The sequence below is a fragment of the Platichthys flesus genome, chromosome 18 (assembly GCF_949316205.1).
Source record: "Platichthys flesus chromosome 18, fPlaFle2.1, whole genome shotgun sequence".
Taxonomy (NCBI): Eukaryota; Metazoa; Chordata; class Actinopteri; order Pleuronectiformes; family Pleuronectidae; genus Platichthys; species Platichthys flesus.
In genome coordinates, this window is record NC_084962.1 from 17,358,811 (window position 1) to 17,375,525 (window position 16,715).

A 16,715-nucleotide genomic window follows, 5' to 3' on the forward strand; every position below is an offset into this window, starting at 1 on the left:
TGTCTCTTTTTTTTTTGTTCAATCCCCCCCCCCCCCCCCCCCCCACAGCCATCAGTATGTATACTTCCCTTATCTCAATATAAAGTATTTATCCGAGGTGGTGAACCAATAAAATGTTGTAATTACGAGAAGTTAATGTTAAAACCCCATGTTTCTTCACATTCACACTAAAAATCATCACTCAGATACAATGCAAGTCGTTTGTTTATCAGTGGAGTTCAAAAGGATCAGAGTTCAACAACAGTATTGGATCACCACCCGTTCACTTGATGGCCATCTTTGATGTCTCTCTAGTCCTTTCTTCTAATTATCCGCTCGGCCCTGCTGGAGCATGAGAGCTCTGCACACCGCAAAGCATGGAGCTTCCTTCTCTTTCTCTCTGTCCTTATTGTTCCTCTCTTTTTTTCAGTTTCAAGCTTTTTTCAATATATAATCACAAATAGTGTAGAACGTTGTTTTTGAATGCTGAGCTGCACTAATGGTTCATTTCTCTCCGGCTTCTCCATCATTCCTGCTCCTCCATCATATCTCTCCTCCTTTCTGAGTAATGTCAACGATCTTTCCGGCTGCCATTGTTATTTTGTCATCCTCTCTCCACGCCGCTCCCCACGCGCTCGCTCTCTCTCTCTCTTGGCTGTGATAAAACCGTACGCTGTGCCGCTCTGTGTCACCACTGCACTTTATCTCTCTGCCCTCTCAGTCCACGCTGCAGGAGCTAAAGTGAAAGATCTGGAGGACGAAGCGGATAGGCTGCTGGAGAAGCTGCAGCCAATCAGAGTGCTGCAGGACAACTTGAAGCGAAACATCTCGCAAATCAAGGAGCTGATCAACCAAGCCAGGAAGCAGGCGAACTCAGTGAGTGGTCAACACACACCTCATCATATTTAAGGAAAGTTTAATATAACAAACATGTCCTTAAACAAGAGCTCCTCTCACAAGCTTCTTTTCTCTTTTCCAAGATTTCGTTTTATGATGTGAGGCAGGATGTTTGTTGTCTTAAAATAATTTACTAAATATACTTTCCTGTATATGAAGCATCAGCAACTTTTTCAAAGTTGAAACAAAGTTCACAGACAACACTGGAAAGATGCTTGCCTAGTTTTGTGTCTACTATCAAACCAAATTCACCAGATTAACTGTAAATCTGGTTTTCAATGCTTTGCAATGTTTTACTGAATCCAACTGGAAACACTAAGTCTTAATGTTGAAACCCTTTTCTCTTTTTGTCCAGATCAAAGTGTCCGTGTCCTCAGGGGGCGACTGTCTCCGCAGCTACCGTCCTGAAATCAGGAAGGGGAGGTACAACACCATCATCCTTCACGTTAAAACCACCACACCGGACAACCTGCTCTTCTACCTGGGATCCGCCAAATACGTGAGTGTAATACTGGCTAACTTCATTCGGCTCGATGGTAACTGTGCATCGTATGATCCTACTTGGGATAGGAACAGATACTGAATGTGTGAGTTGGACAAAAGTTTGGTTTTCGGCTCAGAAATAATTCAAAACCATCTTAAAAATATTTGTACCATAGGGTGGACAGCCGTTAGCTGCCCTTCCATGAATTACAAAATAAAAACCTTTGACTTACCTGTGCATTATCATGTAGAGACCTAACGTTACATGCCTTTTATCATAATAATGTTCTTTTCTGTGTATTAACACTCATTAGCTCTTTGTGGATATAGACTGTATCTGCAGTTTATATGTATTGCTCTTGTATTATTGATGAAGAATCCAGTTGACAGTTTCAGATTTTTTAAATGTTCCATATGAAAACATTAATCATATTTAATATAATGTTGAGCTTCTGTTTACTGCAGAGCATTTATCATACTTGGTTGTGCCAACATACACACACACACACACACACACACACACACACACACACACACAAACAAACACACAGCCAGTTAAACTGTATCTGTGTGGCTCCTCATACATTCCTCTAAACCCTCAACCCAACCATAATAGAACATTGGGCTTCACACCACGAATATAGCAACACACAGACACATGGCATTATTATTCATATCAAATTCTTCACAGAGAGAATTAGAGAGAGAGAATTAGTGAGGAACACACACACACACACACACACATACCTCCGTGTTCAAGACTTCCCAGTCAGACGAAGCAGAGCAGTGATTTCTCAGGGGAAATCAGGCTAAAGCAGATAGCAACATAAACTTGTTGTTAATTGCTGCTGCTCTTCAGGACAAACACACACACACACACACACACAAACACAGACACACACACTCACACACACTTTGGGATTATCGGTGGTACCTGTAACCAGGAGAGTTTTCAGGGGAGTTAGTGAGTCTGTGTCAAGAAATATTAATTACTGTCATATTAGACAAATCACTCTGGGAGCAGGTGTGTGTGTCCCTCTGCGTGTTGACTATACGTGCATGATCGTGTGTGTGTGCACATCTAACATGTCATTACCAGTGTGTAATGCCAGTTGGATAAAACGATGCTGCCCTATGATCTGTGCTCATGAATAATCACCATTACCCCGGAGATACTGCAGCGATAAGTGTGTATACCTGTTTGTGTGTGTGTGTGTGTAATTTGTGTCTTCAAATGTGACTCCCTAATAATCTCTAATTGTGCATAATGCTATATGAATAATAATAATGCTGCGCGGTGCGTTCTTCAGAGACGGCAGCGAGATGAGAGCATATGCTCGGAATCATCTTATTAATTTCTTTTTGGCTCATACATAAATAATAAGATCATTAATCAAAATACAGCAGGATTCTGTGAAAACCCACTGCCAGAGACAGATGGAGAAAACTTCCGCCTTTGTATCCTCAGAATAGATCAGAGCCGGGTGTGAAATCGCTCCACTGTTCCCTGCTCCCACCGTGATGCACACTCAATAAGCTCCTCTGTGGTCTGGAGGAAATGGTGATTTTGGGACACTTAAGTTTCGAGAAACACTTTTCAAGGTTTTCTTAGAACTCATGTAAGAGGGTTTACTGTTTACCTGCCAACAGTTCTTCTCTGTTAAGCCTTGGAACGTAGAGCGAGAGGAAAACAGGTAGTTGTGGAAGTGGAACTCAGATTAAACCTCGGTTGACCCAGCCTTTTTGACATAAATAGAGAATTAGATACAGAATGATGATTTATTTGTTTTATACGTGGCAGCTGTTTCTGGTCAAAAATCCTCCTTTCTGCAAAATGGAGTTTAAATTCTCTTTTTAGCAGAATCCTGTTTTCACAATCATTTCTCGCTCTTTCTTCGAGGTTTGAGGTTCACTGTGGGGCCAGAGGTGAATCTGATGATCTCACTCATTCATAAGTTCTGATCTGTAATCTGCATTTATTGATTAATCAAAACCTGTACTCTTTCTGCAGTTTCATTAGAAAGCACTCAACTCATTGCCATGCGGCCCTGTGAGGAAAATCCATTGCCTTACTCACTTATCTAACTAGAGACAATCTGCCTTGTGGACACAGATAATCTGAATTTCTATAAACACACCCACTCCTCCACTGCATCTTTATCTCTCCGCCTCTCTCCTGTTGGACTCAGCTTGTTTACTCGCCTGTTGACGTGCTGGCCAGAAAATTTGGAGCAGGACGTTTTCAGATTTGAAAGAAACAGTTTTTCACTCTGGTTTCTCTTCTCCTCTGGGTCTCAGGTGGATTTCTTGGCCTTGGAGATGCGGAAGGGGAAAGTGAATTTCCTCTGGGACGTGGGTTCAGGTGTGGGGAGGGTGGAGTATCCCCATCACACCATCCACGACGGGAACTGGCACCGGATAGAGGCGTCTCGGTGAGAAGTGTGCACACTCATACATGCACAGCGCATGCACGTGCACGTTCTTTGTGACTCATATACATGCATTGATTCAAATGTGCTGTGTTGAGAAACATAGTGTGACGATGGACACATGAACTCAACACTTACATCATATTCAGAAATACAGAGATGCAGGTACATGCAAATATTTATAGTACTTATCTACAGGCTCAATTCTAGGACCTTCAGTATAAAATATGCAGATACAAATATACACATTCAGTACTCACAAAGCATGTGGCTGTACTGAATGTGTATATTTGTCTGTGTGTGTGTGTGTGTGTGTGTGTGTGTGTGTGTGTGTGTGTGTGTGTGTGTGTGTGTGTGTGTTTGTGTGAGCTTTTTGAGATTTTCTTACATGTAGTTTGATTCTCTGAAAGAAAGAGAAAGATGAAATTTAAATTATTAAACAATTAACCCTTGAAACGTGGTCTAAGACATTTGATCCCCGATGTATTTAAACAACAAAATCAAATATTCATTGGAGTTGACGCAGGATTTTGTGTCGTTGAGGTCAGGGAGCGTCTTTAATCACGTCGTGGCACCGACAGGCCGATATGAAATACATAATAAACCATAAATGTTTTGTTTTTCTCCCTATGACCCAATGAGCCAATTGTTGCAGCAAAAGCAAAACAAACCCACAAACAACAGGCCGTCATCCATATCCATTTCATCCATATTGCAGAAGGAAACATGTGGCTTCACATGGGAAATCTAGAGTTTGCAGCCTTGTCAGCCCGTGGCACATCATTACACAGATACAGTGTGATCCAACACTTCCACTTGCTCTCCCTGAAAGCTGACATGGAGCTTTATAGACCATCCAGCACCAGACCCATTCACAGCGAGCAGACGCCCCACCTGCAGCACGCATTTCCATCCCGGAGATTTCCCAGTGGTGTTTTCCGTTGGGATCACACAGGCTATCAGTCTTGAAAATGTTCCCCTGCAGAAACGGAACCCGAAATGCGGTTCCCTTTGCTTTTTGCTCTGAAAACAAAACTCCTAGGTGGGAGATTAATCTCGTTGCACAGCTCAGAGGTTTGCGCCGCTACACAAAATGGTTCCACGTTGTGTTTCTATCATTCATCACCGCGGCGAGTTCATTAAAACCGATTCCCAGCGCCTCTAACTTCGCGGGTTCGGTGTGAATGTCTTTCATAGGAAATGCAAAGTCGCAGAGGAAATAACATCAAAACCCACTCTCTCTTCCTCCTTATCTCCAGTAATGGGCTGAATGGAACCATATCAGTGTTTCCTCTGGAAGGCTCCATGGCTGGTATGATGCCCACGCCGGCGAGCGCCAACTCGCCCACGGCCTACACCATCCTGGACGTGGACCAGAACGCCTACCTGTTCGTGGGAGGAATACTCGGCACCGTCAAGGTATCCGTCCGTCTCTGTGTCTCTGTGTCTCTGTTTCTCTGTGTCTCTGTGTCCATCATGAACCCCTCTGTCTTTTTTTTTCCATCTCATTATTATTGTTTTTTTCCACAGAGAGCGGATGCAGTGAGAACATCCACATTCACAGGCTGCATGGGGGAGACCTTCCTGGATGGAAAACCCATCGGACTGTGGAACTACAGGGACCGACAGGGAGACTGTAAAGGATGTTCTGTCAGGTGCACTAACTTATTATTCACATGGTTTTATTACTTTTCATAAGTTGTAATATGCTATTCTTTTACCTTGTTTACTACTGTTAGTATATATCCTCAAAATCAAATGGACATATAACTTGGTGTGGTTATAAGCTTATGAAATCAAAATAATTCCTTTTCTGTTAATGTTTAAGAGGCTACATCATCTTCTTCTTTGCTTCTTTACTTTTTGTGTGACGTTTGAAATGTGTCTTTGTTTCTCCAGCCCCCAGCGCTCGGATGGGGAGGGGATCGTGCAGCTGGATGGCGAGGGCTACGCCGCGGTGGGACGACCCACCAGGTGGAACCCCAACGTGTCCTCCGTCACCTTCAAGTTTCGCACTTTCACCTCTGAAGCTCTGCTCATGTATCTGGCCACGGAAGATATGGTACGTGGGAAAACTAAGAAAAAGGAGAAGTGAAGACTTTGCCGTGAACGTTGAGGTCACCTCTCTTCGGATAAAATCATTAATCCATCAACTGACAACCTTAAAAAGTTACAGAGAAAAGATTAAATAAACTTTTCTCTGCTGTAACGAAGGTGTGAACAGAATAGGATTCTTACCTGCGCGTTGAGAACATCAGTGTTTTGTGTTGTGTCGTGTGTAGGTTTCATTTTTCGTGTTTTTCTCGGCTTCACAATTTCGGTGCTTCACAGCCCATTTCCTCTGGTTCTCTACAGAAGGACTTCATGTCCCTGGAGCTCTCAGAGGGCAAAGTGAAGGTGAACTTTGACCTGGGCTCAGGGGTCGGCAGTGCCCTGTCAGCCAGCCGCCACAACGATGGGAGCTGGAAATCCCTCACCATGTCCAGGAACAAGAAACAAGGTAGATCACTGCAAACAGCGAATGAAGGATCTGTGACTGAAGCTGTGATGTTAGAGGAGGATCTTTATCTGACTGATCTGGTCCTAAATCTGTCTCTCTACCTGTTGACACAGCCACGGTGATTGTGGTGGACATCAACAGCAGCTCTGAGGAGAAGATCGTGGTCACATCTCCGGGTTCGGCCACCGGTCTGAACCTAAAGGAACATCAGAAGATCTACTTCGGAGGTCTGCCGACTCTCGGAAACTACAGGTAACTGCAGAAATCCCATTTAAAAAAAGGTCATAACAGTTCTTTGATTATTGAAATTGTTTTGCATTAAATGATCAGCAGGATCTTTAGTTTTTGAAGATACTAAAAACAATGAATTGCTTTAAAATCCATCTTTTTTTTTGGTTGACCAAAGGAAAGTGTGTTAATGCTTTGATATCTTGTTTTGTCTTAACAGCATGACAGCCAGGTAAATAAATGAATAAACACATCTCATAGACACACAGTGATGATTTCCCTCTGCATGAGGCCTGTCTGTGCTGATGATGCTGCTGCGTAGCCCAGAGTGAAAGTGTGTGTCTGTGTCGTGCCCCCTGAAGCCTCCTGCTCCTCCACACAGCGGCTGGAAGCTCTTTCCCTCTTTGCTGTTATTAATCTGAATTTGAAGTTTTCCTGCCCAGAAACATTAAGAATCAGTTTCTCACAGTTACGACTCTGTTGCCATAATCCAACTTAAATTGTGTTTTACGTGTGGATGTGAGTTTTTGTAGCCCTGCAGTTTGGCTAAGCTACACAAACGTGGCTCTGACTCACAAATCCATTGGTTAATATCATGCTCAGTGTGATTCTGCCTGAAGAAAGCCTGATATTAACATTACAATTAGATAAATCTGATTAAAGGTTGATTATTGTAACAAATCTAAATGTATTGATTTGGACAATATGGATAAACACCATATTCAGATTATTCCATTCACTCTGCTTCTGGATACATGATGCAATAGCTTCACTGCTGCTGTAATTCAACACTTTTGAAATGATCCACAGACTTTTCCCCAGTATCTTTATCCATAGATGCTCAATACTAAAATCATGTGAACCTCTTCATAGGTCGGAGGTCACTCTGAAGCGTTACGCAGGATGTCTCCGGGAGATTGAAGTCTCCAGAACTCCTTACAGCCTCCTCAGCAGCTCAGATTACACCGGGGTCACTAAAGGATGTAACGTAGAGGTAAGTAATTCCTCTCTGTGTTGTAGCTGCAGCGCTGTATGAATGCATTTAATGTTTAATATATAAGTTTATATTTTAGTAAGTTGATCAAACCAAATGTAAAATGTTTTATTTATCTCTGACGCTGGACAGGAAATAGAAAGTGGCAAAGACACATGCCCTACTTTGCACAGATTTGATCCTTTGTGTTAAAAATGCCACATCGCTGCATAGTTTGTTTTGATGCTGCTTTGATTCGCTATTCATCCTTTTTCATTTCAATTTGCTGAAGCGACACACACACAGCTCCACAATAGGCCTTTTATTTTGGCATCAATCATGCATGTTTTCCTCTAATTGAACGCAAACACGTGCACACTTGATTCCTGTTTTTCAAAGCCCTGGGAAATCATTCAGCGTGATTTCCAGACACTCAAAGCATTCATACACACAAATATGCAGTCGTGCTCACAGACTGCATGAAGGCTGTGTGCAGGATTACAAAGGCCCAGGGATGAGAGTCTCAAGTGAAGGTCTCTCAATTTCCCTCGTATCTGTCTATTCTCCTCCTTTAGCAAACACTCTATAATGTGTGTGTGTGTCTGTGTGTGCGTTTCGCAACTTTTTGTCAAACAGCATTCCTCTAAAAGTTCTCGGAACTTGCTCGGGTCGCGTAACTTCAATTTTTACTCAATTTATTCTTCCGCTACTTCAACTTTCTTCTGGATGCATTTCTACTTTTTCTGGGTTTAAATGGGTTTGTATGAAACTGCAGCTGATGAATCTCTGTCTCACAGAACCTGTACACGGTCAGCTTCTCCAAGCCGGGCTACGTGGAGCTGGGCGGCCTGTCGCTGGCGGTGGGCACGGAGGTCAGCCTATCGTTCAGCACGCTGGAAGACACCGGCACCATCCTGCTGGCGGTGGGCGGAGCTTCTCCCCTCGGCCTGCAGGTCCCGTTTCATCTGTTCATTCAAGCTGTGACTCAAAACTCTGAATTCGAAGGGTCTGAATATGACTAAACTAAATGTGGGGGAAATACAAACTGCTCCATTTTAATCTAAGATTAGTCAGCATTATTAAATTATTATGAATCTGGTACTTTATATAAGACTCTTAGTCTAAGCTACACTTTTATTATTACTTAGTTTACACAATTAAGAATTCAATTAATCATGCACTGAGATAAAACAAGTTCTAGAGGTTCTCATCAAACTTAAATAAAAGTATCTTTCCCTTTATGAGGTTTAGTTGAAGCTACTTTGAGATCTTGTGTTGCATATCATCTCCTTTCCAGTGAAGGAGAATTTCCTAAAAAATGAATTATAGCTATTAATTTTATAGTCGTTCAAGCTATCGTCCGTTTGACAGTTTCAATTTGGCTCCTGTAAAAACTCGGTAACTCAATCTCAGATGAATGTCCAGATATCTTATACACATCTGTGAGTTTCTAAGAAGTGATTGGGAAACTAATGAAACTTCAAAATAAGATGACATCCATTCATCCTCATCTCAATGTCTCCACCACAGACCAGGAAGTCCAACGTGTTGGGATCCAAGAGGCGTCGCCGGCAGTCGGGAGAGGTGAGCTGACACGAGTGTTCGAGAGCTGCCCTCTTCTCCTGAGTTAACCGCACTTTCATGAGTGCATATTAATGAGATTTGCATTTGTTGGCATCTGGACTAAATGGATTATCCAGAACACACACACACACACACACACACACACACACACACACAAACACCAGCACCTTTTCTTGAATTTTCCATGAGTGCATATTAATAAGATGTACTTTTGCTGGCAGTCACACTGATTCGATTTTCTTAGGGCTAAATACAATCTTAGCTACACACAAACACACACACAGACACACACACAAACACACACACACACACATATACACACAAAGTCTGAACTGATCACCGATATATAATAATTTTATTTAATCTGTGCTGAAAACACCACGTGTTCATTTGTGTGTGTGCAGGTTAGGGTGTTAACATATGTGTATTTGTGTAATGTATGTGTAGCTTAGTGTTGCTCACAAGAATGCAAAATGTGTGTGTGTGTATATGTGAGTGTGTGTATGTGTGAGGGAGAGAGAAAGGACAGAGGTTACCTCTAGCTTATCCATCATCACTGGTTGTTGGGCGCATAAATCTATTTTTGCTAACTATGCTGGCAGCCAGGGGTGTGTGTGTGTGTCTGTGTGTGTGTGTGTGTATATGTCTGTGTGTGTGTCTGTGTGTGTGTGTGTATATGTCTGTGTGTGTGTGCACGTGCAGAAAGGTTAAGCGAGGTTAAAAACACCATCAACTCAACTTGGCCCTGACTAATGGATGTTTTAGAGAGGGACAGAGAGACAGAGACAGAAGACAAAGGATGAAGGGATGAAGGAGGGAGATTTAGAGGTGAAAGGAAGGATAGAGAAGAAAGAGCTGAGCTGAGGAGAGAAGTGATGTGAGGATAGAGGAGAGGAGAGGAGAGGAGAATAATGCAAAGATGGGGAGAGTATGATAGTAGACAGAATGGAGAGAATGAACACAGAGGACACAGATAAAAAGACAATGAGAAAGAGAGAAAGAAACTTGGAGCAGAATAATGGAATGAAAGCTGTTAGGGAGAAGAAGAAGAAGAAGAAAAGGAAAGACGAGGGAGGAAAGAACAGATTTTATGTAGAAATTCTCATCACATAAAATATCAAGACTTAAGAAGATCTGACCGTGAAATAAAGTTTCCACATCCTCAGAAAAATTAAGCACAATATTTAACAATTATCACAGAATGTTCACAATTCACAATTTATGCAGATTATTACAGGTACACATTATTTTAGTTGATTATTATTGTTATTATAATATTCGGTAAGAATGAAGAACGCTCATACCAGTGTATCTCTACATGAAACCAACCTCCAGTTTTGCTTTTAGCGCTTTACTTTGAAGGCAGCAGAGGTGTGCGTGTGTGTGTTTGTGTGTCTCTGTGTGTTTTTTTGTGAATGTTGCACATGATGATTTTCCCCCTGAACATGTGTGAGTCCGTGTAAACGTGTGTTCTCATGCCTGTTAGTTCCACGCTCTGCTGCGTATTCGTGTGTGTCTCTTTGCATCTTTTCCTTCAGTTTATAAAGGTACGTGTGAGTTCATGCGTGATCGTGCGACACGTGTCTGCAGCCTGTGAGTGCCTGTGCCTCTGTATCTGTGTGTGTGTGTGTGTGTGTGTGTGTGTGTGTGTGTGCGTGTGCGAGAGACGGCAGAGCGAGAGGCATGTTGTAGCTACATCTCAGTTCAATTTGTCCCCGACCTCAAATTGAAATTCCATTTTCAGGTGGTAAATTGTCTCCCACTTCGCCCTCTGGCACACAGTGAATTAAAATTCAAATTAGCCTGACCCTGCACTGCCGCTCTCCAGCTCCTCTCTGTCTGTCTCCCTCCGCCGCCCTCTCCCCATCTCTGTCTCTCTGCTTTGCTCCCTGCCCTCTCATCTCTCCTCCCTATTATCCTCTCCTCTCCGCTCCTCTCATCTCTTGTTATCCTTTCCTCTCTCGCTGCCTCTCTCATTTCCCCCCAGTTTCTCTCTATATTCCCTCGCTCATCCTCCCTTTTCCCTTTTCTCTACTTTTTACTCTGCCGTCTCTCCTCCTTTGTCTTTTTCTCCTCCTGTCACATCGTGTCTGTTTTCCTCCTCCTGACAAATGTTGAACAAATTGCGTTAAGTTAAGCACAACAACATGATTCTATTGAACAAGCAAACATCTTAATTAAATGTGATCGGGGTTAATTTCTGTTTTGATGCTAGAATATATTTATTATATATTTGAATGACGATGCCGGCAGCAGCTTCTCTCGACTGCGATGCCGCCTGGTTGTTGATGTTTTGAGTTTTTATCCACTTTGAAAAACAGCTGAAAGATTTGAGGAGGAAAATGTCAAACTACTCCCAGGTCAGGAATTCAATCAGCCACAAATCCAGTCTGGATCGAGCTCTAAGCAGAACCGAGCGTTGTGATGTGACCTACGTGTTATTGTCATTTTACCTTTTGACATTATCGTGACATTTAACACAACACATTATTCCGCTGTCTGTGTCTGTGCAGCTGCTTTAATTTACTTTGGTCGTTGGTTCCAATCCTGTCACTCAAGTCGCACTTTGAAAATTGATGCGCATCTATTCATGGTCTTACGGTAAAGGACCTAAAGAAACTTATTATGGACGTTTGATTTCCACACAAGACAATAACAACTATAATGAACTGTAATATTATATATCTGTTAGTTGGCTAATTTTTCCTTATGACACTCATAACTTGCTCATTTTAAGTATCGATTATGGACACAGATATTTCACCTCACTCTTCTTCATGGTGACTTCCACTGTTGAACCTCTGAGAAAATCTGCATCTAATGAACTTCACCTCTGTCTCCTGCAGCCCTACCTCTCCGTCATGCTGAACAAAGGCTCTCTGGAGGTGCTGGTGTTCACCGGCAGCCACAGTCCACGTCGCGTCATCAGGCGACCCGAGCAAGGAGCACTGAATGATGGGAAGGAGCACTCACTGCGCATAGAGAGGCTGGCTGGCAGGTCGGTGGTTGTACATCCTATTTCTTCACTGTACGTCAAAGTGAATATAAGATAATCTATCTCACGTTATGGAGATTCAACATGTGTGTGTCCCTCCTCAGGTCCTTTGCGGTTCAGGTGGACGAGGAGGCGAAGAGGGAGGCGACGCTTCCCAACGACCAGCCGGTCAGCCTGCAGCAGCTCTTCCTCGGGGGGATTCCTGCAGAGGTGGAGCAGACGTCCAACAGAGCCAACGTCCCGTTCCAGGGATGCATATGGAACCTGATGATCAACGCTATGTACGTACAAATATACAAATACAGCCAGATGTCTTCTGAGATTTCACCAGGCTTTATAATATATAATAATGATCAAAATAAAACTTTATTTCTTTAGCATTTATTTAAACAGGGTTACAAAGTGCTTTGCGGATTACAAATGATCAAAACAAGACAAATCCAAATTCAGAAAGATAACATAAAAGAAAATGTTCATTAAAGCCAGTTCAAATTAGGCAATGAAAGGTTTTCTATCAAAACAATGCTCTCCCTCTGTTCCTCCAATTGTACATTAAAGAAGATGCAGTTTAGTAAAGGCAGAGCTTTTACATTTTACTAAATTAAAACAGCAGGTCATAAAACTGCTCATTTATGATATTATAAATATTCATCCCTTTTCTCTGCATGCTTTTACACTATTTTATGGCTCAACGGTCCAAAATTCTAGAGACTCAGCTAAACAAATTGCCGCTTTTTGTGGTGACAAATAAAACAACATCCTTCCAGACCTGTGAGGTTCTGTGATCCAATCAGATCAGAGAAGAATTTGAAATAACCAGATTGTTTGTTTTTGAGTTTATCACCAGAGTAAAATGGTTCTTACGTCACAAGATGAAACAGTGATCTTTTCTGTTCAGGATATTCTCTCAGCTCCAGTTTTGTTAACTCTAATTTCCTTTATAATAAACTCCCTAAGTTTCCCCTTACACTTCCTGTAGCAGCGCTCACACAGGACCGGCTGTAGCTTCCCTGTGTGCTGACCTGTCTGCAGTGTTTTGTGGCAGTGGCCTAATTCTGAGCTGGTCCGCTGTCGGGTGGAAGCGTACTTAACGACTGCAGGAGGTCCTGATGATGTGTTCGATGATGATGATCATAAAGCCAGTGTCTCCACAGCAGTAATGGAGCTGTCTCACATCATAAACATGCTCATAACTCATATTACACTCATCTCCTATGTCTGTGTGTTTATGTTTGTGTCTGTTTGTTATCGCTCACCTCGTTTCACCTCTGACGCCATAACTGTAACTTCTTCTTAATACACACCCGTCACTGAGCCCTCGTACAGCTGTGTGTGCGTTCTATGTTTGTTTGTATTGTATGTTGTCGTGTTTGTTTCTCTCATCTTTTATATACAATCTTAACAAATGTTTGAGAGGCCACAGCACCAGCGAGTGGGAATGAAAATGTTTGCATTCCTCTCAAAGCTGTATGTCTTTACTGTATAAACATTTATTATATTATAAGCATCTTCCAGGACCTGCACCAGCTTATTTAGATGTGTTCAAAAACATATAGTAACTCATTTCTATTGTTGTTCCATTAACTCGTCTTTAAAACACAAACACAAGATAGAAGAAGAATTTATCTTCTCAGCTAACTTTTGGCAAGAAAGTAAATAATCACATCCCCTGAAATAGCAGTTTCTTTATTATTTAGCTTTCCTGCCGTTTTATTAATAATGAAATCTGAGCCGATGTTTCTGCTGCTGTCAGTGTCAGTCAAACATCTTTTAATCTCAAACGAATGTCTCCCCCTCCCAGTCTGTCGGACTTCTCCCTGCCCGTGTCCTTTGTGAACGCCGAGATCGGGCAGTGCCCCAACCTCGCCCCCCCACCTCCGCCTCTTCTGCCGGGTGAGGAGGAGCCCGAGGAAGAGAAGAAGGAGGCGAAGGAGGAGGAGACAGCGCCACTCGGTCCTCCGGTCACCTCGGAGCCTGCTACACCCGCTCCAGGGCCTCCTGCTGTGAGTGGATAAAAACCAAGCACCTGGGTCACTCACCCTTTGTTGTCATTGGTTTAATTGTTAATATGGTGTTTTATAGATTAGGGGTCTTTAGAGACGGTAATATAATGATCATTACCTTTGTTTTAAGCACATGTACATCAGGCACAGTTAAACAGACGTGCACACATTTACAGACGTGCACACATGTCCTACTGCAGCATATATTTTTTCCTCCCCCTCTTCCTCCTCTTCATCACACTCCTGTTTCTCTGTGATGAAATGCAGCCGTGGCCTCGGCGCGTTAGCATAGCGTTTCATCACGCGGCAGTTGAACAGCCCATTAACTTTTCTTTATAGTCCCTTTAGCCTTGAGCTACTAAACTCCACCTCTGGCAGCTTGTCGTACAGTGCGGAGCCGGAGCCGCCGCAGCCGCCGCGCCAGGCTAACTGTGCGTGCCATTTAATGCTTTATGGCCTCGCAGGTGCCAAAACACTCTGGGCTAACGTGGAGACACTATGCAAAGAGGCTGGCAGGCGGGGGAGTCGTTCATTTCACACTTATTGGGATAGGCGAGGTATATCTCACAGATTGAACATATCGCAGTCATAGGTTATCAGTCAGCCAGTTACCTGCTAAACTGCGCCTCTTAAAGGACATTGATCACGACGCACAGAGCGACGGCAGCTCTGCCATAACTCTGGGGTCCGTTGCTTTATGGGCTGCGAGTTCATCCACCTTATGATATAGAGCCCGGGCTGTGCAAAGTCATAGTTCCTCGGCCGCCATCTACATTTTAACTGAGAGTGAAGGTTGGCTGCATATTTCAACCCCCCCCCCCCCCCCCCCCCCCCACACACACACACTCGCTGACTTCCTTTTATAATTCACCCTCTTTTTGGCCTTCAGTGAAAATAGCTCTATATTAAAGCAACAGCAATTTACAGTGTGGAAGCAAATGTCTCACCAGACATCAGAGATAGATGTAAGATATTTTTAAAACAGTGTTTAGGAGGATTGTGACCAAACTGAGAATCAAAGTCTGACATATTTGCATGAAGCAGATCTTTATTTGACTGAAGCACAACCCTAGACTAATCTGATGATATTCTAAATTGCTGTTATACAATTCAAACTCTTTCAGCAACTTTGAATTTAAAGATTCATATCATGTTCCGCTTCTATTTACTGTTATAAGACCTTTTTCCAAATGCTATTTTGGAAAATTTTAAGGCAGTGTTGCCCAAATAATTTCAAACAGCATCTCTAAATAAATTTCTATTCCCATGAAACCCCTGCACACTGTTATTCGAGTGCTGAAAAAGTGGGTTGCCTTACAATTAAATCTAACATCTGTTGTCTATCATCTTTGCTGCAGCATTTAAGTTTCTACAGTCATTTGAATTTGATCTTCAGTTATAATGAAGTGGTTGTTAATTTAACATTAACTTAATTTTTATCTGAAATATACAGTAAAAATACAAATAAATCATGTGGCATCAGGGACTCAAAACACCCCCACAGCCTCTGGGAATGCTGTAGTAAACTTTTAATTCCATTTATGAAAGAGTTGTGTTGCTTCATTGTGTAACACAGCTCTGCACACATTGTTGGGATGTGCATGAGAAGAGGAACAGACTCAGTGTGTGCTTCTCCCACAGTCCAGATCAAACAGAACCATTGCAGTTTGCAGCTTGAAAACACTGTTTTAAGATAGTTCAGACTTCTGGACCAGTTTCGAGAAGTTGAGACGGATGAAATTACAGATCAGACATGAACCTTATTGGTTCAGACCTTGGTCCAGACTCTCAGGTGTGAGAAACGACCTCCTTCACTATCTTTGACCTTTTCAGCTTCTCAGCATCATCGCCTGCCTCTAGCTGACGCGTGCTTGTGTAAAAAATTCAGACTGTGTGTGTGTGTGTGTGTGTTTGTGTGTGTGTCCGCCACTAATCCACTTCCCTTTCCTACTACCTATTTGCTGACCTGCAGGAGGCCACGCCCCCTGCTCCGCCTGCTGCTGCCACAGCTGCTGCCGCTACAGCCCTGCCCACTAAACAGGACCCTGGCGCCGACTTGGTACACACACACACACACACACACACACACACAAACACACTCACACACACAGTTTAATACAGTTACATTTAAGTATGGATTCCTGAGCAATCAACCACTGTCACTTCAGCTACAAACACTGTTCAGGCCACTTTATTTACTCACCTGCTATTGTGTTGTTCTTATCTCCGCCAAGTCCTGTGCTCATAAGCAACTAAATGCTGCACTCACCGGTTAGCGACATGCTTATATCGTCTTCCTGCTGTTTGGTGCTGCGTGGAGCAGAGAGAGCTATAACCAAAACAATAACATAAAAAGAGCTAAAAGACATTCAAACTGAAATATGGCCCATTTTTCCAGTTTTAGGCGCACAAGAGATTATTTCATGAGTCATTATATCAAAGGAGACGCCTGCTCGTCATGTTGGAGTGTTTTCACAGGGCGGTCGGCCACTGACCCAAATCACAGCGACATCTTATTCAAGTGCTTATGGTAAAAAATGAGAGACTTTGCCCTTTAAGCTGTAACTTGCCTGTTCTGGATCTTGATACAGTGGAAGTGCCGGTGAGCTTTTGTAGTTTCAAATCAAAACCAAAGTGCGAAACA

General features: G+C 42.8%; 1 protein-coding gene across 1 annotated transcript in view; it reads left to right on the forward strand.

Moving 5' to 3' along the window:
- lama2 (laminin, alpha 2) overlaps positions 1–16,715 on the forward strand; it is a 132,716-nt gene that overhangs the window by 109,139 nt on the left and 6,862 nt on the right. The window contains exons 49-65 of the mRNA XM_062411395.1: positions 49–54; positions 701–855; positions 1,232–1,375; positions 3,658–3,791; positions 5,048–5,207; positions 5,319–5,443; positions 5,688–5,850; positions 6,144–6,288; positions 6,402–6,540; positions 6,737–6,748; positions 7,390–7,510; positions 8,287–8,442; positions 9,020–9,073; positions 11,920–12,071; positions 12,173–12,349; positions 13,870–14,071; positions 16,044–16,130. Of these exons, the coding sequence (XP_062267379.1) occupies positions 49–54; positions 701–855; positions 1,232–1,375; positions 3,658–3,791; positions 5,048–5,207; positions 5,319–5,443; positions 5,688–5,850; positions 6,144–6,288; positions 6,402–6,540; positions 6,737–6,748; positions 7,390–7,510; positions 8,287–8,442; positions 9,020–9,073; positions 11,920–12,071; positions 12,173–12,349; positions 13,870–14,071; positions 16,044–16,130 (2,132 nt within the window). The remainder of the gene's footprint in view (positions 1–48; positions 55–700; positions 856–1,231; positions 1,376–3,657; positions 3,792–5,047; positions 5,208–5,318; positions 5,444–5,687; positions 5,851–6,143; positions 6,289–6,401; positions 6,541–6,736; positions 6,749–7,389; positions 7,511–8,286; positions 8,443–9,019; positions 9,074–11,919; positions 12,072–12,172; positions 12,350–13,869; positions 14,072–16,043; positions 16,131–16,715) is intronic.